This window comes from Manis pentadactyla, chromosome 11, assembly GCF_030020395.1.
Source record: "Manis pentadactyla isolate mManPen7 chromosome 11, mManPen7.hap1, whole genome shotgun sequence".
In the NCBI taxonomy this organism is placed as follows: domain Eukaryota; kingdom Metazoa; phylum Chordata; class Mammalia; order Pholidota; family Manidae; genus Manis; species Manis pentadactyla.
In genome coordinates this window covers 113,487,324-113,509,204 of record NC_080029.1, presented here as the reverse complement: position 1 = coordinate 113,509,204, position 21,881 = coordinate 113,487,324, and the positions used below count along the sequence as shown (strand labels likewise).

General features: G+C 49.0%; 1 protein-coding gene across 2 annotated transcripts; it reads left to right on the top strand.

Annotated features, from left to right (window-relative positions):
* The first annotated feature begins 900 nt into the window (after nucleotides 1–900).
* On the top strand, nucleotides 901–20,892 carry PARP16 (poly(ADP-ribose) polymerase family member 16). Of its 2 annotated transcripts, none has more exons than XM_036932311.2 (6): nucleotides 901–1,299; nucleotides 11,238–11,375; nucleotides 13,678–13,884; nucleotides 16,567–16,738; nucleotides 18,035–18,176; nucleotides 19,464–20,892. In XM_036932311.2, the coding sequence occupies exons 1-6, from the start codon at nucleotides 1,123–1,125 to the stop codon at nucleotides 19,597–19,599; spliced, it is 972 nt and encodes a 323-aa protein (XP_036788206.1). In that variant the 5' UTR covers nucleotides 901–1,122; the 3' UTR covers nucleotides 19,600–20,892. The 2 variants fall into 2 exon arrangements, with proteins under 2 accessions (XP_036788206.1, XP_036788204.1); XM_036932309.2 differs by having other exon boundaries at nucleotides 19,461–20,892.
* Nucleotides 20,893–21,881: the final 989 nt, after the last annotated feature.

The following is a 21,881-nucleotide window of genomic DNA, read 5'->3' as shown; positions in this document are numbered from 1 at the left end:
AGAGACTTAAGTAACAGTGAATTCTGGAGGTTGAAAGGCAGAGGCAAGGGTTGTTGGTTTTCAGGTGTGAATCCCAGACTCACTGTCCAGCTGTGGGGCCGTGGGCAGGCACTGCAGCACTCTAAGACTCAGTTACCTTAGGTGTTAAATTGTTCCTTTGGCGCAGCCAGTTTTGGAGAGAACCGATTCAAGAGAGAGGCAGTGCGTAGTAGCAATTTCCCAGGTTAAGACAAGCAGGCGCAGCCCTCGGAGCTGGGACACATGTAAGTCCAAGGGCGGGTCAAAAGGGCGCCTGGATCAGTTTCTACTACCGGCTTCTATGAGAACGGAGCGTAGCACCACGGGGGACTCCCCGGAGCCGCCCCGCGCACACCTGGAGACCTTTCGGGATCGGCGTGGGCCGCACACGCCGCACCCGGCCCCGGGGAGGGGCGGGACGGGAAGGGCGGGCCCTCGGCTGGGCTGGGAGGAGCCCCGAGCAGCGTGGGGAGCGCGGCGGCCCGGAGGGGAGGTAGGCCCGGGCGCGCGGCGGGGCGCGGGAGTCCGTCCGGCGGGCAGGGCCCCGCAGGCTGCCGAGCACGGCTGGCGGGACGCAGGCGGCGCCGAGGACAGCCGGGCAGGCGCCGGGGCTTTTGGGGCGCCGAGCCGGAGGCGGGACAGGAAGGCAAGCGCTGCAGCCTCGCCCGGCGCAGGGAGGGGGCACTACCGGCGATACCCCCGGGGTGGCCTCCGGCCCAGGCCCCTGCAAAGGACACGTGTCGGCATGTTCCCCCCGTTGTCGTCTCATCCTGTGTCATAGCCCCTCCCCCAGACCTGTGACCACCCCTCCCGGCCCCATTATCCCCAGGCCCAGCCCCCCGCGCTCATCTGCAGTCCCTGCCGGGCCCCTCTCCTCTAGTCACTCGTCTCCGAGCAGCAAGAGCCCCGGACTGGGCCCCCGCAGAAGACACTCGTCAGAACATTCCCACCGCTGTCGTCCCATCCCTCTCCTAGCTCCACCCCAGGCCTGGTAATCCCGGTCCCCTCTGGTTTATTGTCACCGGGCCCAGCCCTTCGCTGACCGCAGGCTTAGCCCTAGCCCCTGACCCGCGCTCCTCGCCCGGCAACGCCCCGCGACCCGGGATGCAGCCGGCGGCAGGCAGCGCGGCTGTCAGGGAGGCTGCGAGCCGCGACGTGCTGGCCGCCGATCTCCTGTGCAGCCTCTTCGCCTCGGCCCTGCAGAGCTACAAGCGTGACTCTGTGCTTCGGCCCTTCCCAGCGTCCTATGCCAGCCACAACTGCAAGGACTTTGAGGCCCTGGTGAGTGTGGCCCCCTCCCCCTTCCGGCACTGTCCGCTGCGACTCCAGCTGCGTGGCCTATGGAACCCCGTGCTAGTAAACATGCCAGCCGTCAGTCTTTCCATTCCCAGCCTGGCCTTGGGGAAGGTTTGCGTGAGCTAAGAACACTCCCAGCACACTTGGTGGCTGCGTCCTCTTGTTAATGACAGGTGACTCCCAGGAGTGAAGTGAGGAATTCAGTAGTTGCATAGGCGTCCACAAAGTTTTCTACCCAGGCCAGCAGTAGAGGTTGATCTGAGTCACTGATTCTGCTGAATAGGAAGTTATCTATCTCTTTGCAAATAATCAGACACCACATGTCACCAAAGCTACTCAGACTTGTATCTCTGGATGAGATAATATATGGGCAGCACTTTATAAACTAACATACAGTACACATGTGAGCTGTTGTTTCTCGGATGCTTTACAAGTCAATTTCTTGCAGAGTTCACCTAGTGTCAGCATTCTAGATATCCGTTTTAATCTTTGTAATCCAAATGTTTGGAGTTTCCTAGAAAAATATAATTTGCCAAAATTGATTCTATAAGAAATAGAAAATGGAAATAGCCTGTAATCATTAAAGACATTGAATTAGGTATCAAAGATTTTCCCTCAAAGAAAACGCTGGGCCTAGTTGGTTTCTTTGGTGAGTTCTACCAGTCCCTAAGGGAGTAAGTAATTCCAGTTTTACACAAAGTCTTCCAGAGTATTGAAAAAGGGGCTAGTATACCTTGACACTAAATCTGAAATGATACAAAAAAAGAAAATTATAGGCCAGTGTCACTCATGAGTAAAACGTAGAAATCCTCTATAAAGTACTGGGATCCTGACTCTATGATAAGAATAATTCTTCACAGGTTGGGTTTATTCTAGGAATGCAAAATTAATTTAACATTTAAAAACCAAAGTTATAAACCACATTAACAGATAAAAGATGTTTAGAAACAACAGATGTTCAGAATTTCTCTGATGAGGTGGCCAGTGTTGGGTTTCCTCTTTGCTATCACTCCCAGGAGGTCCGGGGACAAAGACCGAGCCTCCTGTGCCCAGGCTAGAGTCCAGTGCAGCTCAGGCGACAGATGTGTTGAGGGCATCTTAGAACTTGACCGTGGTACACGGGCATTTCAGGGTACAAGGAGTGGGAGGTTGGAGAAAGGTAAGTGTCTTGCCAATGGGTTTCAGCCCCAGGCAAGTTCGCTATGGATTCACTGTGACCAAAGAAATTGACAGCAAAACGTTCTTTGGGGTGCAAGGGTTTATTACCTGGCTTGTTCTCCGGGCGGGGGGTCGAGCACTAGCGTCTCTGCCTCCGCCCAGAGCTCTGGGCCGAGCTCTCTATATAGTGCAGTAATAGCTTATTGCCTAAAGGTGTGGAAGTGGTAGCCCAGCAACAGGCCAGTTACATCATCAGGTAGTTTAAGATCAGTGAGGATCCTGGCCATAGGAACCCCAACTTCCCCACAGTAAGTCAGTTGGCTTCCCCCACAGTTTATTTTGCAAATTCAGATACTGAGTTTTGTTGAGTCTGTGATATCAGAGCCTTGAGGATGAAACTTCCTTCAGTTTTATCAGTAGCTATTTATGGAGCACCTGCTGTGGGCCAGGTGCAGAGGATACAGATTTAAAGACCCAAGGAGAGGTTAACAATGTGCTCAGCTGTACTGGGGGGTAAGTTCTATATATACAACATGGAAGCCCAGAGCAGGAACCCCAGTCTGCTGCAGTGGGCTGGGGTCAGGAGCACCAACCAGGGCAGTGGCTGAATACCATCCTGAGTGTATAGAAATGGAGGATTTCGAGGAGCAGAGAGGAGGAAAGGTGTATTCCAGGAGTAGAAGGATGGGCAGAAGGCCAGTTGCTTACCAAGAAGGAAGAGTCTGACTGGATGTTGGAGCAGGCAGATACGAGGCCGGCTGGAGCATACGGGGCTGGGCTCGTCCTGCCAAGATGTGTAGATTTTATCCTCGGGCAGGGGAGGGCATTGGTGAGATCCAGGATGCTTATCTGAAAGACCCCTACGGTGGCAGGGTAGAAGAGGGATCTGTTCAGGGGGAGTAAACAGAGGAGGAGAGATTGGGGTCAGAAAGACCAAACTCACCAGGCGTGGTGCCCCACAGTGCACCTTACTGATTTTTACCAAGAAACATCCTAGGTGATTAGGAGGCTCAGTGCATTCTCTTCCTGTTGGCAGGTCTTCTTGGCAAACAAAATTAGGTTTGTTTGACGAACATGGGGTAAATGCAAAGAGAGCTTTGTAGTTATTTTGATCTGTTCATGCCTTTAAAAAAATTATTTTTAATTATGCAGTTAATGTTTGAGTATATTCTTGTTATAAAACATTCAAATGAGACCAATAATGTAAAAGTACCCCTGATAGAGCTCATCCTACCCAACATCCCTCCCCATAGGTATCGGTGCTCTCAGTTTGGGGCATACCCTCCTTCCTATACCTGTAATCCCTTAGGAAAGGATCGGCAAGTCGGGTAGCCCCAATAGCTTCATAGGAACAGAAGCTTGAGGCTCATTGTCCAGTACAAGACAGTGCACCCTGTCTCTCAATGGCCACTGGGGAAACATGAACAGATTCTTATTACCCTGTTCTGTTGCCATATTCCTTATTCGGCGCCCTGTTAGGGAAACTAGTCCAAGCTGAACAGATCCTCCACTGTCTGTAGGCAAGGCATGATTTTAATGAGCAGTTTCCTGGAAAAGGTGCTTATGAGGCACAGCCTGGCATGACCTTTGGGGTCATGCACATATTCTTAGGTAAACACACTTAAGGTTTGGTTTTGTTACATGAGTTACAAACAAGATGCAGAGCTTGGCATTTGGTCTTGTATCTGACTTGAAGGTTAACTTTTAAAGAAAAGGGAATCAGTTCTGGACTTGGCCTTCTGGATCATTCTGTGGTTACCTAAGAAGGGAAATAAGGAGCTGTTTAAAAGGTCTCTCATTTTTATGTTTAGCTAAAAGCACTTGGAAGTAATGTGAAACAGTGTATCCCATTCAGTCATTTTCAACTAATTCTCTCTACACTATGAGGTGTCACCACACACCTATAACACTTGCTCAGTTCCCCAAAATTAGACCTTTGGCTTCAGTTACTCAATTGACTGTTGCTTTCCTGAGAATACTCCCTGCTGAACCAAGTTCTTGGCTTTAGGCACGGCTCTGACCTTATTCTGTCGAAGCCCCCAAAGTCCCAAATGACCTCTCAAGTGCCTTGTCTTGATGACATTTCTATTTGAATCAGCTCTGCATTTTTCACGGGGAGTTCTTTCTAGGCCAGCTGCCTGACCTGGGAGGTGCTTATTAGATGTTTGAGGAATCAAATTGGGGAGTGTGCTAATTGGCCAGGCTCAGGGTTTCTGTCCTTTCTGTCAGGGTTGGCTGTTTTTATGAAGTCAGAAAATCTGTAGCATTCTTGGGATGCCTTACAGCTGTGACCACTGGCCCCCAATTTCAGGTTGAGCTGTCCTGTGCATAGTTCACATTCCTGAGTCACTTGATGCAGAATCTTGTTACTGGTGTCACAGCTGTAAAGCTTTTTTGTTTTTCCCCTAGAAAACACCATGCCCTGGTTCTGCATTAGTTTGCAGACCCTTTCTGGGTGTGGGCGATGGGTGGGAAAGGCTCCTTGGTATTAATTCCAGCCTCTTCTCACCCAAAGTGTGGTTGAGGTCCAGCAGCATCACCTGGGAGCTTGTTAGAAATGCAGGATGTAGGGTCCCACCCCAGACCTGCCCAATCAAGATCTGCATTTCAATACCGATCCCCACATTTCAACAAGATTCCCAGGCGTTTGTGTACATAGTGAAGTCTGCACTCCATCTAGCCTGCCCTGTTCCCATCTACTTTGGCCCTAAACTGCTCCATTTGGCTCTCCTAGGTCTGGTCTCTGTCTCGTACTGTGCAGACAAGCTGACTCCCTAGTGTCTGGGTTAAAACATGAATAAACTTTCTGTCCTGACCCCAGGGCCTTCATCCAGGCAAATGCTCCTTCATGCTTTAAGACACAGCTGGAATCTCATCTTATTCTGTGCCTCCACCCCCAGCAGTTAGAAATCCTTCCTCTGGGTTCCTTCACAGTTTTTTATAGTTTGCTTTTATAAATAATGCTATGATAAACTATCTTCTACATTAATCATTGTTTATATTTCTAGTTATTTTTTTAGATAAATTCCACAAGGTGAAATTGCTGGCTGAAAGGCTTTTGACGCTTATTTCCAGGTTGGAAATTGAATATTGATATTTACTGGGGGAGAGATCCAGCATAACGCTTTCAGCCATGACCCTGTTGGAATCACCAGGGAAGCTTTAAAAAGTACTGATGTCTGGAGCCCACCCCTAGAGATTCTGATTTAATTGGTCTGAGGTGGAGCCTGGGCATTGGGATACTTTATTCATTTGCAGGGAATATGTAGTTAAAAATTTTTCCTATTGATCATTTTCATGAGCACCCATTTGCCAGGTAATGAGGGAGTGATGACAATTAAATATATTCCACTCAGTAAGGGTCCATTTAGGTACACAGTTGATATTTCAAGGTAAAAGTCTCCATCTCTTAAATTACCTTTTTATTTCCCTGCTCTCAAAAGGTGGTGTCTGAAGAGTGGGGGGAAAGTACACAGATAAAAAAAGGTTTGGATGCAGATGTAGATACAATGTGATGTGACTGTTAGTGGGTAGAAAGATATTTCAGCCTAGGGGTGGTGATGTGGAGAATCCAGGGGAGGGAACATCCTTCTGGTACAAATACCTCCTCCCCTCCCAGCCATCCCAGAAAAGCAGGCCTTTCTTCAGCAGGTTGGTGAGCAGCAGAGAGGGGCATTTGGTTAATAATAATAATATAGTACCCAACAAGTACACAATACTAATACTAATAGCACTTACCACTTGCCAGGCACTGTTCTGAGCTGTTTCTACATGGGAATCATATAGTCTGCCTAAGAGCTCAGGGTTGTAGCTTCTCTTATCTGTCACTGCAGCTAGCTAACCGGCATAGTTCTGGTACAGACCACCCTCCAGCTCCCGGGTGATGCCCGCAGGTAGCCAGGGTAGCAAACCACTCTTTCAAAGGGTCCCCATGATGACTCCTTTTGTGAAGAGTTCTCTCAGTTCACCCCCAATCTGTGTTAGTGAATCTGGGTTTTCATACCGTAGGTTTGTTCCGAGCAAGGTGAACCTGTATATATAACTGTGGTGTCCACCATTAATGCCTTCGTCTCAGAGCCCACCAGCGCCACCTGGCCCACCCACACCACTGTTCTGGGTGTCACTTTGCTTGGTCCCTGAGACTGGTGACCTTGACTACCTTTGGGGCATTTCCTTCCAGCACCTTCACCCGCATCTAGTAATTATGACCTCTGGCATCTCCCTGGAGTAGGATTTTTTCTGATGTTCTTTCTTTCCTGCTGTCAGCCCATCTAGGACAATGCTTCATGTTGAAACCTTAGTATCCCCACCTTTTCCTGGTCATAAGAATCACCTGTGGCAACTTATGTAAACGCAATTGCCTTCTCCCCAGGAGACTGTGCTCTGGGTGGTGGCGAAGTGTCCACTGGGCTGCCCTGTCACCTCCTGAGCATTGAGTTGTCTCCTTCCAGGGCCATTGGTCCTCTCCTTGCTGTCCCCTTCCAGTCCCCTGCCCTTGTCCTCTCGGTCACCCAAACCCCTGCCCCTGGCCCGCAGGTCCCAGCCTCAGGCCCTGCTCCTGTGCTCCCCCAGCCACTTCTGCAACCGAATCCTCCCTCATTCCCCAGAGCAGAGGCTGCACAGGTGTGGTCTGGGGGATGACAGGTTTTGTTTGTCCTCTAGCCTTTCAGAAATAGGGAAATTATTTTAAAAAACCAAAAACACAAAAAAACTCAGCTTGCTGATTTTTTTTTTAAAACCAGAAAAAAATATGAGGCCTGGGTGGACATCATCCTCGGACAGACACCAGCTGGAGCTGGGGGTTGGTGGCCGGCCCTTTGCAGGCCACGGGTCTCCAGCTAAGCGCAGTCCTCACCACTCCTTCCTAGACTCCTATGTGTTCATCTTCATCACCTCTGGCCCTGGGGCATTTGAGCCTGGGACCACCGTTTGGGACAAGCGCTGTTCACTTCTCTGCCTCTGCATTGCTCCTTCTCACGTAATTGCTATCTGCCTCTCAAAATCCTCCCCAGCACTGCAGGTCCCACTCGCTCCCCCCTGCCCCCCACCAAACCCTTCCTTCTGCCTTCTCCTCCAACCCCCAGTGATACCTCCCTTCCTTCTGGACACTTACGCTCTTCAATCTAGTTTTTGGTAAATACCTTCAACTGTCATGAACTATGGTTTCTAAGTTTTATCTAAATGGAGGGTTTTCTGTCTCCTGACCCTGCTCTATACTACACGTTATATATATTTTTCTCCCTCCCTTTGACAGGACTTAGGCTCAGCCAGTAGCTCTCTTGGATATATTATTTAGGGGAGTGGGAGCCTCCAGAAACATGCCTGATTAGCTTCCCAAGCAGCCTTTTAAAGTTCTGCCAGAATTGCTCCTTTGAGCCAAAATATTTATTCCGTTATAAGTTCTCCATTGATTTGGTAGGAGAGGATTACTGCGAGTGGACTCTCGAGTCAGGCTCCTGGCTTCGTGTCCCTGCGCTGCCAGGGAATAGCTGCACAGTCCTTGGCAGGTGCTTAACCTCTCCAGCCTCAGTTTCCTCCGCTTTGAAACAGGCTGTGTATAGGGACTATAACCGACAATATTGTGATATATTTGTATGTTGACAGATGGTAACTATATTTATCGTAGTGACCACTTCATAATGTATATAATAATTGAACTGCATGTTGTACACCTGAAACCAATATAGTAGATCAACTATATTTTAGTTTAAAAAAAAAATAGAATAGGCTGTTGGGAGGATAAAATGAGAAGATGCATGCACAGCGCTTAATGCAGGGCCTGGTGTGTGTGGTTAGGCCTCAGTAAATAGTAGCTATTACTATCTTGTTCTGAACTCCATGCCAGGTTCTAGGCTGGCTGCTGGGGCTCAGGAAGCATAAGATGTGGTTGGCCCTCGGGAATCATTGTCCCAGCCAGATCTGAGATGGTCCTGGAGTGTCAAGTACCAATATGGCATTCTGCATAGAGCACAGGGAGGCACAGGGATCATGGGTGGTCAGGGACAGTGGGGGTGACTTTAGGCTGGCCTTGAAGACTGAGTAGAATGTGCTAGGCAGCTGCAGAAGCACAGACAAGGAAATAGTAGTTGAGGAATAGCATGAGGGGGGAAGCAGGTGGGAATTTTGTGGCTAGAAGTGCTGTTAGAGAGGCCAAACCCGATTTCAAAGGGCCTTGTTAAAGGGAGGGCTGCTAGATTTAGCAAATAGAAATATAAACCACCTAATTAAATTTGAACTTAAGATAAAGCAACAAAGAGTTTTTAAAGTATAAGTATGCCTCCAAATTTTGCACAGGTTATATGAAAAACATTAATTTTGTTTATCTGAAATTCAAATTTAACCTCAAGCTATATTTTATCTGGCAACTCTACTTGTGTGCTTGGTCCCCCAAAGTTCCCACGCACAGGTTTTAATCGCAAGAGAAAGAATCCTTTCATTCATTGGAACAGATTTTTCAGAGTAGCTTAAAAAGTGAAATAGGACATAAGGGGAGGTCAGTTGAGGGGTTAAAGAGTAGGGAACAAAAAAAAAAAGGGAAAAACTCCCCCCAAAACAAAAGAAAAAAGACAAAAAAAAAAAAGAACAAAAAGAGAAGTGTGACCAAGAGGGCAGCCCGGCGGGACACACAGGGTCCCTGTCTGGGCAGGCCGCAGTGGCGGGCCTGGGCCCTGGAGAAAGGCTGGCCCCCCAGAAGAGCTCAGCTGAGGTCAGGGTCCAGCCCGGAGCTGGGAGGGGCCCCCACTGCCCCACACCGAGCCCCTGAGAGGGGCCTGGCTTAGCTGACTCTCTTTTTTGGGGCTCCCTGCACCCAGAGCTAGAGTGTTGGCAAGGGTCACGGCTCACAGATGGGAGTAAGAACAGGCGTGATGGGGACAGTAACTGTTGGAGAGAAGACTCCACTCTGGCTCTGGGATGATGGGGTGTCCTTTGGATGTGCACCTTGTGGGGCACATCTCAGGTACCCTCAGTGGCTCTGCATTGGCTATAGAACAAACTCAGAGTCCCCAGCGGGGTACAAGGCCTTTACAGGCTGATCCCAGGTGACTTTCTCACTCCTGTTTTCCTGGCGACCCGTCCCCCACACTGTAGGCCTCTGCCCCACTGAACCACCTGCAGGTACGGACAACAGGGCAGCGCCCCCCACCACTAGTATCAGAGGGGCATAATACCTTCCTGTTGCTGTCAGCGCTGTACTTGTTTAACTTGATTTGCCTTCACAGAGACCTCATGAAGTGGCTACTAGTATTACCCCAACTATGTATTTGAGGAAACTGAGGCACAGGAGGTCAGACAAAACACCCAAGTCACACAGCTAGGAGTGGCTGTAAGGACCTAGGCTGCCTGGGAGGAGAACCTGCACAACTGACCACACCGCCCTCCACTTCCCTGATGACTCGCTGCACTTCCCTGCTTCTGTGACTTTGCCTTTCAAACAGATCACACGGCACCTCCTCTGTGAAGCCTTTCCTGGTCCTCCCATTTTTCCCAACAAAACAAGGACAGTCCTTGGCCTCTGGGAATCCTGGCTGTACTGGGGACAGAGTTTTGGGGGTGAGTGTTTGAGGGATTTAGAGGAGAGGGGTGCCCGGGTTGGTAGAGGCAGGAAAGGGTTACTCCAGGGGACTGAATGCGCAAAGCTTGGAGGTGGTGCAACCCTTCAAGGCATGTTCACAGAGGGCACCAGTCTGCGGTGGTGTTTTAAATGCCATGCAGGAGAGATTTGGTTTATAGTCAGTTATAATTTCTGAGCAAAAGCTACAGATACCTGGTAGTTCCCTGTCAGTCCCGGTTCCCAGTACCTTACCAGAAGTCCTGGCACCAAATATGTTCAGGAATTCAGATTCTACCCAAGCATACAACGATGATTGCTGCAATAACACAGCTGTCGTGTCTGACTGTGGGCCTGGGCAGGCCGCACTGGAAGGCTCTAGGGTGGATCACAGCCCCTTGCAGGGCAGCACCAGCCATTCTGTTTTGGTGGAAGTCCTTCCAGCAGTCCACACAGAGGTCCAGAGGCTAGTCTTTGCCGCCCTCCCCAGACCCCCCACCAAGAGTGACAGCTCAGGTGTAAGGAGATGAGATTCGCCTTGGTGGCTGTGAACTGCTCTGGCCTAATGAATTCCCACATTCCACGGAGGCTGGTCTTTCTTGTCAGCATGCCACAGACAGAGCTGCCAGGGTCCTCACAGAAAGTCACGAACTCAGGGGAACCCAACACCGTGGAATCCCCCACTCACTGTTTCTTCCAGTTGGGATGCAGTTTACTCTTCTGGGTCATTTTCACCATAGGTAGTATAGCCTGGTTGTGTATATAGTTGCCATACCACCTTTATCTGGACTCCACGGGAACAGGCTAAAAGGAGATTAGCTCAGGCTGAAAGGAAAAGGCTTTGTTAACCCTTTACACACACATGCATATATCATGTATTTGCTGACATGTCCAGGAAGGGGGCGCCCCGTAATCAGACATTAATATCCCTGCAGCAAAATGCATCACATCAGTACTGACATGAAGTGGGAACCGTGAAGATTAAACGAACCGTACATCAGCTCAGATCAGGTTTGTACCAAATGAGTTACAAAACAGTGATCGGAGCTCTGGGAGTCTGTGATTGTTTTCAAGGGGCCTGTAGACCTGTGTGGTTCCCTCCTAGGAAGCACCTCGAAACATGAAAAAAATGCAAGTCGCCTGCCTTCCCACTAGAGGGCCCCTGTTTATCATTTTGCCCAGGATCCTTGGTAATGGAGGTCTTTCCTCACCTCAGCTTGCAGATGCCAGCAAGTTACCTAACCTGAAAGAACTTCTGCAGTCTTCTGGAGACAAAGACAAACAGGCCTGGGACCTGGTGAGCTGGATTTTATCCTCAAAGGTCCTGACCATCCACAGCGCAGGGAAGTCAGAGGTGAGTCTTTGGTCTGTAGGATTACAGATCCCCAGGTTTGAAGGGCTCTGGGACCTCCATGTGCGCCAGAGTGACCGGGCAGCTCGTTGAAATGCCGATTTCTGGACCTTGCCCCCAGAGCTTCTGATTCCGCGTCTGGACTGGGGCTAAGGAACTTGCACCCTGGCAGTGCAGTGCTACGTTCTCCTGCTCGGTAGCTGTGTGCCTCTGAGCAGGTGCTGGGTACATTTCAGTGCTGCAGTTTCTGCATCTATAAAATAGGGATAATGTTAGTGTAGTTCCATCAGGGAACTGGATTTAACTGTGAGAATGGAATGAATTTTCTCACTTGAACAATGCCTAAGGGCCCATGCTAAGGGCTCAGCAAATGTTAGCTGTCACAGGCACCCCAGGTAATTCTGTAAGGGTGGTCCTGTGATAAGACCTTAAGAAATATTGGCCTAGTCAGGAAACAGGCAAAGCCTGAAGTAGAAAACCTTAGGATCTAGGTTCCCACTTCCATCCATTATTGAGTCTCCTTTATCCCATTTATAAATTGAAATCATTACTAGTGACCTCAGAGGGGGGCTCTGAGAGAATGTGTGCCATCCCCAGTGCAGTTCCTGGCAGAGGCCAGACATTCCATAATTTGGTCTCCCTTGCCTGGCCAGGCTCTCCCAGGGAAAGGCTGGATGACAGGGAGCAGGGTGCGGGATGGGACATCCCTGATCTGCCGTTCTTTCCTCTGAGTGGCAGCAGAGGTTTATCTGTTCTGTTCTTTACTTAATCAATTTCAATTTAAGAGCATTCAATTTTACAAGCTCCTTCTGAAGACAAAAATCCTCCTTAAAGTGGTATAGAATTTGATATCTTGGATTCTGGTGTCTGGGGACATCCATTTGTGTTGGATGGTAAAATAAAGAGCCCTGGAGTGGGGGAGTCAGGTGATCCCTATCCAGGTCCAGGCTGGGCTGCTAATTCCCAGATGATCTCTGGTCTCACTTTTGTCATCTGTTAACTTGGGATTTATTAATTCCTCATATGGCCATCCAGTGCCTGCTTGCTGGGTGCAGTAAGTAAAGCAGATAAAGCAACGAATGGCTCCTTGACTTTTGATTGTGGACCAGTTAAATTCCATTAAAATACGGAGTGCTGGCACCATATGGAATGAGGATTGTCAGCTCTTTATTGTGCTCAAGTAAAGATGTTAGCCTACCACTGTCATCACTGTATAAAAGGATGTTTTAACACAAAAACGGAGGATGGGCCTGACCTTGGAATGACGGACAGTTCTTCCAAAGAAAGGGTCATAGCAACCTTATAGCAATATAAATATATCCACTACATTGTCCTCATTTTTCTCATTTAATTGCAGCCCAGAGAAAACTTCACACCAGACCAGCTTTGGTCTGTGACTTACTGTTTGGAAATCACTAAAACGATGTGGGCTTTGCTGTGAAGAGGATTATTGCTCTTCAGGAAGGAGTTTACCCTTCTGTATCAGTTCTCTTTTTCCGCTTAACAAACTGTCCCCAAAACCGAGTGGCTTCAGACACCACTGGCTGCTTCTCAGGAGGCTGTGGGTTGGTTGCGTGGCTCTTCTGGGTGGGGCTGGCTCTCCTGGGACTGGACTCACTTGCACGTCTGGGCCTGCAGGGTTGGCTGCTGTGGCTGGGGCTTTCCTCCATGAGGCTCTCATCCTGCTGAAGGCCAGCTGGGCCTGTTCACATGGCAGTGAAGGGAGGGCTCCCAGCAGCAGACAATGAAGGACAAGCCCTTTTCAAGTCTCTGCAGCATTATTACCAAGGTCCCACTGGCCAAGGCAAGTCGCATGGCCAGGCCCAGGTTCACAGGGTGGAGAAATAGATTGCACCTCTTGGTGGGATCTTGGTGCAATTACACCTGCAAAGTCATTTGCAGAGGGGTGCGTGGACAGGTATGGGAGGAAAATTTGTGACCATTTTGGCAAGAGATCACACCTTTCTGCCTCCTGAGATTATTCTACAGATGGAATGCAAGTAATGGATGTGAAAGTGCTATGCAAATGAGAGGTGATCTTTAGTTAGCAGGAGCAATTCACGCTTCTCAGCGGATGGTAAGGAAAGACATTGTTAGGGGAAAGTAGTCTTGAGTTATGAACTCTGCACTTATTTATTATCTTTATTATTATTATCATTATTATTGTTATTGTCTTTATTCTCATGAAACCAGCTGCTCCTGAGCAGAGCCCATAGGAGTGAAGTCCAAGGCTGTAGGGGGCCATTTTTGTAGCACATCTTACCAGCTTCCCAAATAAAATTGCGACTTCCTACATGTTTTCAAGTTTGAAAAGATCCAAAAGCTGACTGGTGCCCCTCCCGCGGCTGTCCCCGTGCCGGACTTCCTGTTTGAAATCGAGTACTCCAGCCCAGCGAATGCCAAATTTTATGAGACCAAAGGAGAGCGAGACCTAATCTACGCCTTCCACGGGAGCCGCCTAGAAAACTTCCATTCCATCATCCACAATGGCCTGCACTGCCACCTGAACAAGGTGGGGCCTAAGCCTGCGGCGTGGGGGGCTCAGAACCCTGGGGAGGTCGCTGGTGGTGGGCGGGGCGGGGCTGGGTTCCCTGGGCCTTGCTGCTCAAGGTGTGGGCTGCAGGCCCGCCGCTGCAGCAGCCCCTGGGAGCCTGTGACAATGCAGAGCCCTGGGCCTACCTAGACTTGCTGAGTCAGAACCTGCAGCACAACGGGATCTCCGGGTGATTCCGATACTGGTTACAGTTCGAGAAGTGTCTATTTAAAGATGATTCCCAACCTTGGCCACACTTTTAGTATCCATTGGGGAGCTTTTAAAAATGCCTGTGCCTGGCTGTGTCCCAGACCAAGGGGCCCAGATATCTGTATGCTTTCAGAGCTGACCAGGTGATCCCAGTGTGTGGCCAGTCCTTGCTGCTCAGCATAGCCTGAGCATCACCTGGGAGTTTGTTGGGCACTGGAGTCTCAGGCCCCCAGAGCACCTGATCAGCATCACACTAACAGGGCCTCCAGGAAATTCACAAGCACATTGAGGTTTGAGAAGCACTTGCCTGGGGAACACTTGGAGAAATTGAGGGATGTCCCAGGGAGAGGTACTTTCCCTACCTTGAGCTCATTCTCTCCCTTTTTCAGAAGTGAAAACAGTGCCAAGCACCCCTTCTCTGCTGGCACGTATTTTGCCCCTCAGCAGAGGACGAGTACAGACAGGAGCCAAAAAGCCTAACCTCAGCAGCTCCAAGGTCCTGGACAAATTTACTTAGCTTCTCTGAGCCTCAGTGTTCCTATCTGTAAAATGGGACACCATTACCCACCTCTGGTGTGCTGAGGGTTGAAACAGTTCGTATATGCAGAGTTCTTGCTGTACTATGCACCGAGGCAGCAGTGGCTGCTTTTATAGGCCAAGGGAAAGGGAGCCCGGCTTGCCCGTGTGCCAGCACCTGCCTTGTGTGAGGAGGCGGCTCTGGGAGCCATAGACTCAGTTGTGGCCCGTGCAGCCCTGAGGCTAGAGAGCCTTTGCCAGCATCGCTGCCATTGATTAGCACAGCTGGATTTTGCTGAAGATGACGGCCTTGTTTACGCTGGCTCTCAACTGTTTATTACGGCCAGGCTACTGGAATCCAGGCGGCCTCCTCTCCACACTACAGGTGCCTGCCGATGAGAGTCTTGTACTCCAAACCCTCACTTTAGTCCCCCAGGGAGTTTGCTCCCACCAGAGTCCTTTGGTAAAGGGGGCGCTCTTCTGGCCCTCTTTGGGATTTCAGTGAGGACTTGCTTTCAGGAGCCTACCCGCCAGTTGAAGGTGTGAGATTGTTTTCATGGTAGAGATACTCCAGGTTTCCCACCCTTGTGCACCTCTGCTCATGGTTCTCGAGTCTAGAAGGGCATATACGTGCAGGTATAAGTGGGAGTAGATGTGGGATCAGATCAGAGGACATCCAGTGTCCTTGGAGAAGATCTGTGTCAGCATTTGAGACATGGGGACCCACCCTAACCTGGCAAGGGGCTGGTCAAGCAAAGGCTAGTGTCATTTCCCCTAAATTTCACACACCTGGCTTAGATTTGTGGAAGCCTGGTGCCGCTGAATAGGACATTTCTCAGTTCCCAAGCACAGGGTGTTCGGTGAGCTGTTTGGGTCCACTCAACAGATACTGATACCACGGCCCAAGGAGAGCAATTGAATTTCAACTTGAATGGCAAATTCCTCCATTGGTAGCAGTTACCTGGAATGTTGTGTTAAGAAGGATTCTGAGTCAGGGTAAATGAGTGCCATGACTGGATCGGCTTTTTTATGTTGGCCATCACGGTAGATCATTGATCCTTTGCCGTGGTCTACCATGGGCAAAGCCTGTTGTAGCCTCAACTTCAGGTGTTCACCTGAGAGCCTTCCCTCTCACCTGGCATTCTTCCTCCTGGAAGACACCAAGTTAGCACCTACCACCAGGGACCTGCCTCCTAGAAATTTGGATGTCTTCTTGGTCAACACCAACCCAAAGAGTAAAACTTGCCCTGCCTTTCGCCAAGGTCTGCCTTATTTGGTTACAGTTTCTGGTCTGAGAGATTTATGTCTTTTCCGAGTAATTACTCAGATTGCTTTCCCCCCAGTGTGATCCCTATCCCTGTGCCTAAGGGTGTGACTTTGCTTCTGCAAGCCAGCAGTGTAACCATGCTTAATGCATTCACATAGCAGGAATCACTAATATTACTGCCAAGTCAGTGCCTGTGGTGGACTGCCCACTCCTCTCATGCGCCACATGCCCTGCTTGGTGCTCTGTGTACATGATCTCACTGACTCCTCATCCATGACGTTACAAAGGAGGTACTATTATCACCATTGTGTAGATGTGGAAACTGAGACCTGAGAGTTTATATGTAACTTGCTAGCTTGTGGGTGGTATAGTCAGGATTCAAACTCAGGTCTATTTGGACTCTCATGCCTATGTTTTTCTTACTCAGCCTTGGCCACAGGAGCTACTCATTTGCTAGACTAGTTGGCCACAGCCACAATCAGTTAAATTGCCATTTGATAAGAATGATGATGTCTTAGCATTATTTGATCTTTTCCTTTTACTAGGAAAAAAAGAGGCTTGAAAATTTTGTGTTTACTGCTCTGTTGAAGAAAGACTTGTGTCATCTTGCCATGCCAACTCCCCATTCACCCAGCCCTGTTCTTTTCTGTTGACCTCTGCCATTCCAGACATCCTTGTTTGGGGAAGGGACCTACCTCACCAGCGACTTGAGCCTGGCCCTCATTTATAGCCCCCATGGCCACGGGTGGCAGCACAGCCTTCTTGGCCCTGTCCTCAGCTGCGTGGCCGTGTGCGAGGTCATTGACCATCCAGATGTCAAGTGCCAAACAAAGAAGAAGGGTGAGTGAGCACTTGGCCCAGACCTGGGCTGTAGGCCTCTTGGTGTGCTGGCCCTTGCCACTGGCCCAGCTGTTGGGTGGAGCATCCATTGCACGCCAAGGGATGAGCTGGGTCCAAAGCAATGTGGGACAGGGGCCTGCCTTCAAAGGGTGAGCGGTCTCCTCAGGGACTGAACACAGAATGGAAAGCTATCACTTCCTACAAGAGGGGGAGAGAGTGAGAGGAAGGAGCAGTCATGCTCAGGACAAGCTCTGGGGAGACGCAAGACTTGATAGGTGAAAGTGTGTGTGAGGCCAGAGCATGAGCTCCTTGAAGGCAGAAGCTGGGTCTCACTCACTCTTGGGCATACTTGACATTCAGTGAATATTTGTAAAACTGAAGCGAAAGCCGTGGGTCTACACCCTCCAGGCTCACTCTTGTGTGTGCTGGAGCCCCTGGAGGATATGAGTGGCACCTGAGGCCTTGGGGAGTAAATCCCAGGCCCTGCAGGGGGCAGATGACTTGCTGGCTGCCTCAGTTCACTCCTCTGATATGTCCCTTAAATTCTTTGCCCTGTGATTCCTGCCGTTTTGCTCACAAAGACAGAACAGTCACAGCCTGTCATTCTAGTCTCCAGAACTGGCCTGCTGTTTCCACTTGAAAAAAAGGAGACTTGAGAAAACGCTGTGTTCCTGACCTTTAATGTAAAACAACTGGCATCCTGAGGAACCAGCCCAGCTCTGACGCCACCCTCTCAAACCAGACAGCATGAATATTTGCATTTACCATTTTCAGGAAGTTTTCAAACCATGACATTAAACATCAAAAACAAGACTTTGTACCATCTGCTGTCATGCAGCTTTGGCCTGGGTTGTTTTTTTGGATACAAAGGGTGGAAGATAACTGTTCTAAGAAACTCGAATCCAGAATGGTTAATCTAAAAGGCCTGCTAAGAGACTTGTTTCCGATCAAGTCCTGTTCCTAGTCCCAGATGATTATTGAGTTCTGGCCATCAGTCTGCTGCTTTCTCTGCTTCTCCCACTCAGATTTCTCCTCTTGCATTCCTTTTATTTTTCTGCTCCTTTTTTCCTCCCCCTGTTTGTCTGTTGGATTATCCTGTTTTTTTTTTTAGTGCTATTTCACATATATACACATATGTACACACACAGGCCATTCTTCAGCCTGCTGGGCTTCTCCACCCTCAGGACCAAGAGGCTTGACCTGTTTCTTTTCGTAATTTGCTCCTTTTATTATTGTTACTGACCTGTCCCCCGACCCCAGCTCCCAGTAAAGTTGTGCTTTATTCTCTTTATTCAGATTCCAAGGAGATAGATCGTAGGAGAGCGAGAATCAAACACAGTGAAGGGGGAGACATCCCTCCAAAGTATTTTGTGGTCACCAATAACCAGCTCCTGCGAGTGAAGTACCTGCTCGTGTACTCACAGAAGCAGCCCAAGGGGTAAGAAGGAGGTCCTTGCCTGAGGCCCAGGAGTGCTAAAGGCTGCATTCAAAGTATTGGGTTCTTTGCCGTCAGCACCCCCTGCCCCCAGATGCCAACCTCAGCTGTGTGTAAAGTCTGTAAAGCACTATACTGGACACGGTGAGGGCGAGGAGTGCAGTCCCGGCCCTGGGGAACTGAACGTTCTAGTGAAGAAGATAGAGATTTGTAAACACAGGTAACATCTGCTAGGCTCCTGACCACCATCTGAAACCCAGTGATGAGGTTAAGATGAGAGGCGGGGTGGTGGCCGGATGCTGGCTGGGAATATGTGCGGCCCAGCTCGGGTACTTCCTACAGTGGCTGTTGAACATGCTCCTCTCTGGACCTGAGATGCTTCATCTTTCTCTCTAAAATGAGGGTGCTGAACCCAGCAGCATATGAGGCTTTCCAGCTCCTGAGAACCATGGTGGATGCTTTATGCCATCTCAACACTGTGGTAGTGGGGGGTATGTGCAGGCTTCGCCAGGGTCAGAGGTCACTTTGAGATCTCGTTGTATTGTTGGGGTGCATGGTAGAGCTCATGGGGATGAGCAGCAGGTGAGCAGGCAAAACAGGAAAGGGGGTCACTTTTAATACTCCCACTCCTGCTTGAACACAGTAGTGGTTTTCATGCTTTGGGATTACATAAGCTAGCAAACCCCACCCCCCTCCCAAATTTGGAAAATTTGTACAAGTTTCCTGAGTCTGGGGCCATTATCCTTTGGCTTAAAATCACTTGGCTTTTTCTACTTGAAAATTTTATTCCCACTTCTCCCTAGAGTGCCCCTTTTAGTACACACTCGGACTGTTTAGATCATCTCCCAGCAAGCCAAAGAGGATTTCCCCAGCTCACACTGATAGCTGAACGGGCCTTAAAGTGAAAAGACTTGCTACATGACCTGCCGCCGCCTGCCATCTTGGGCACACATCCTGAGTTGAGGTCATTCTTCTAGATACCAAAGTCTTGCTTAAGAAAAGATGGGTTATAAAAGGTACAAGAGGAGCCGTAAAAGAGAAGGTGAGGGTGAGCTCATTGCATAGCTGTCTTTGTACATTCAGAAAATGTTCTGGTGAAAGGTGGGTCAGCGCCAGGGCAAACAGCCCCAGATTTTTTCAAGCAAAGGAACACGCATGAAGCTGCATTTCATGGCTCACTCAGGCTCAGATTCATCATTTCATCTTCTTTGAGCCAGAAGTTGTTGCATATACTTTAAAACAATGTTTTTCTCATTTTGCTAACATCACTCCGTTTTTCCCCTTAAGCAGGGCTTCAAGCCAGCTCTCCTGGTTTTCCAGCCATTGGTTTATGGTCATGATTTCCCTGTATCTGCTGCTGCTGCTCGGAGTGAGTGTCATCAACTCCTCAGCTTTCCAACACTTTTGGAATCGTGTGAAGAGATAACCTCTCCGGGCCTGGTGTGGGGGCTGCCTCAACATGTGCCTTCTGATAACTTGTTCTGTACCTTCTGTGCCCCATGTCCAGCCAGACTGAGCATGGGGGCCAACTGGGGACTGCAGGACAGATGCCATAAATGTATCGGTTGCCTTTGATGTTGTTCCCAGCCACGCTCTGGTCAGTGGGGACCACTGGTCCTTCAGTCTTTGGTTTCAGGGGAGCCCTTCTGTCTGCTCCTTCCTGAACAGTCCTAGGGAGTCGGTTCTTCTGCCAGGGCCAAGGGAAAAAGCCCTGCTGCATTGAAAAACAAAGTGTCCAAGCTGTCAGTGATGTTTACAATTGCTCCTGGCAGACGTCGGCCCTTTCTCTAATGCCTTTTGGAAGGTGGAAAATGTGTAGTGGGGACTATAAATCACTAGGCGGTTGCCTTGTTTTGACTTGAGACACCCAAGAGGAACGGTCATGTTTCTCATAAAAATTGATGGGCTCGTTTTTGAATTCCATCAGCCCTTGTGTGTGAGTGCAAAACATTTTCACAGTTTTCTCAAATCAACAAACAGCCTTTTGCTACAGCTGTAAACCACCCTACGCCCGCTCAACTGTGGATGAGAAAGGAAGGAGCCAGAGACCTGATAAATAAATAATGAACTTAATGAGCAACTCAAGTCATCTTTTTCTAAAAATTCCCAACTGCTGATTACAGTTGAAATGGAACCAAATGTTTGTTTTCTGATTTAAAAAAAAGAAAATAGCTATTTGACAAACTCGTCTTTGTGAGCTAAGTAAAAGGGGAAATTTCTAAACCTAGAGCATTATTTGGCCACTGTCTACAGCCTCTTTCCTGGCCGTGTTTTAGAGAAAGGCTTTGAGCTCAGGCCTGCCTCCTGTTCTCGTTCTCACGAAACTGCCTTGACTGTGGCCTGTCAGCCACAAGTGCCACGCCGCAGGCCTCTGTGGGCTCCAGTCTTCGAGATGGAGGCCTGCTTCAGTATGCCACAGATGCGCATGGACTGAGCCTCTCTAGAGGGTCACAGGTCTTTGGGATTCAGCCTTGGCTTTACCTGTGCAGGAAAAGCCTCTGGCAGCCCAGAGACCTGGGGTTCGATGTGCTGTATTCTGTGCCCCTCCTTCCTGCCCTGTTTCAACCATAATGGTGCCCTATATGATGGGGGCAGATTTCTGTAAAGAAGGTGTATAATCATTTTTCTATAATTTGTGAAGTTGTGAAAAAGTCACTAAAGTGCTTTTTACATTGAATATTGGAACATTTCAAATATAATAAAGGTATTTTCCTAATTACCAAGTCTTCTTTGTGACTGGATTCAGCCTCAGCATGAGTTGGCCATATATGCCTTTTTGCTAAAAATTGTGTCCTCTCGTTCCTTCCTTGTTCAAGGTGGCTGATCGCATATATCACCAGGATATCGAGTAGGTATTGGATTTATAATCATTGATTTAAGAAATATGAGCACCTACTGTGCGCCAGGCAATAGAAATAGGAGCGGGACCAAGGTCAGAACACCCCAGCCTTTACAGAGCTGACAGTTGGCAAGGTGGGCGGATGGACAGACATTCCCAGGAGCGAGGTTGGAATTACACGGTATTACAAAGGAGTTTTGGAAACTATTTGGCAAGGAGTCTTAACATGGTCTGGGGTCAGGAAATACGGAGGTGACACACATAACCTTGCAAGGTACCTCACCTGTACAGATTTTTTAAATCCTCAGGTACAAAATTGAAGTCCCAGAGATTTGAATAGCTTGCCCAAGATTACATGGCTGGGAGGGGCTTGGAAGTGGCAGAGCTGGGAGTTGAACCGGGCAGACTGGTTTCAGTGTCACTGTCATAACCCCACTGGGCTCCCAGAGAAGGTGAAACCGAAATCTGAAAGAACAGTCAGTAGTAGGCTAGGAGGTGGAAGGAGAAAGGCTCAGGCAGTTTGGAACAGCTCCTTCAAACATCTGAAGTTCTTGCTGGAGTTGCTAAAAGCAGCAGGGTCACAAAAGGAGAGGCTATGGTAAGAAATGGGTCTGGAGAAGTGGGCAGGGGCCAGATCATGAAAGACCTTAAAAGCTATGGGCCGGGGAAATCCATTAGGTTTTAAGCACAGAAGTGGTATGAATAAATTGGGTTTTCAAAAAACAAAGTCACTGGTGGAGAATGGGTTTAAGATTATTTTGAGGATTCAAAGAATTGGCACTTACAATAGTGCCCAGCACAGAGCAAATAGCTGGTAGGTGTCAGCTGTTATTATTATTTTTAACAGGCTTAGCAAAGGAGATGAGCAT

Coding starts and splice junctions, on each gene's coding strand:
- PARP16 (XM_036932309.2), top strand. CDS start 1,123: ATGCAGCCGGCGGCAGGCAGCGCGGCTGTCAGGGAGGCTGCGAGCCGC. Junction 1,300..11,237: donor GCAAGGACTTTGAGGCCCTG/GTGAGTGTGGCC, acceptor TCCTCACCTCAG/CTTGCAGATGCCAGCAAGTT. Junction 18,177..19,460: donor TCACAGAAGCAGCCCAAGGG/GTAAGAAGGAGG, acceptor TTTCCCCTTAAG/CAGGGCTTCAAGCCAGCTCT.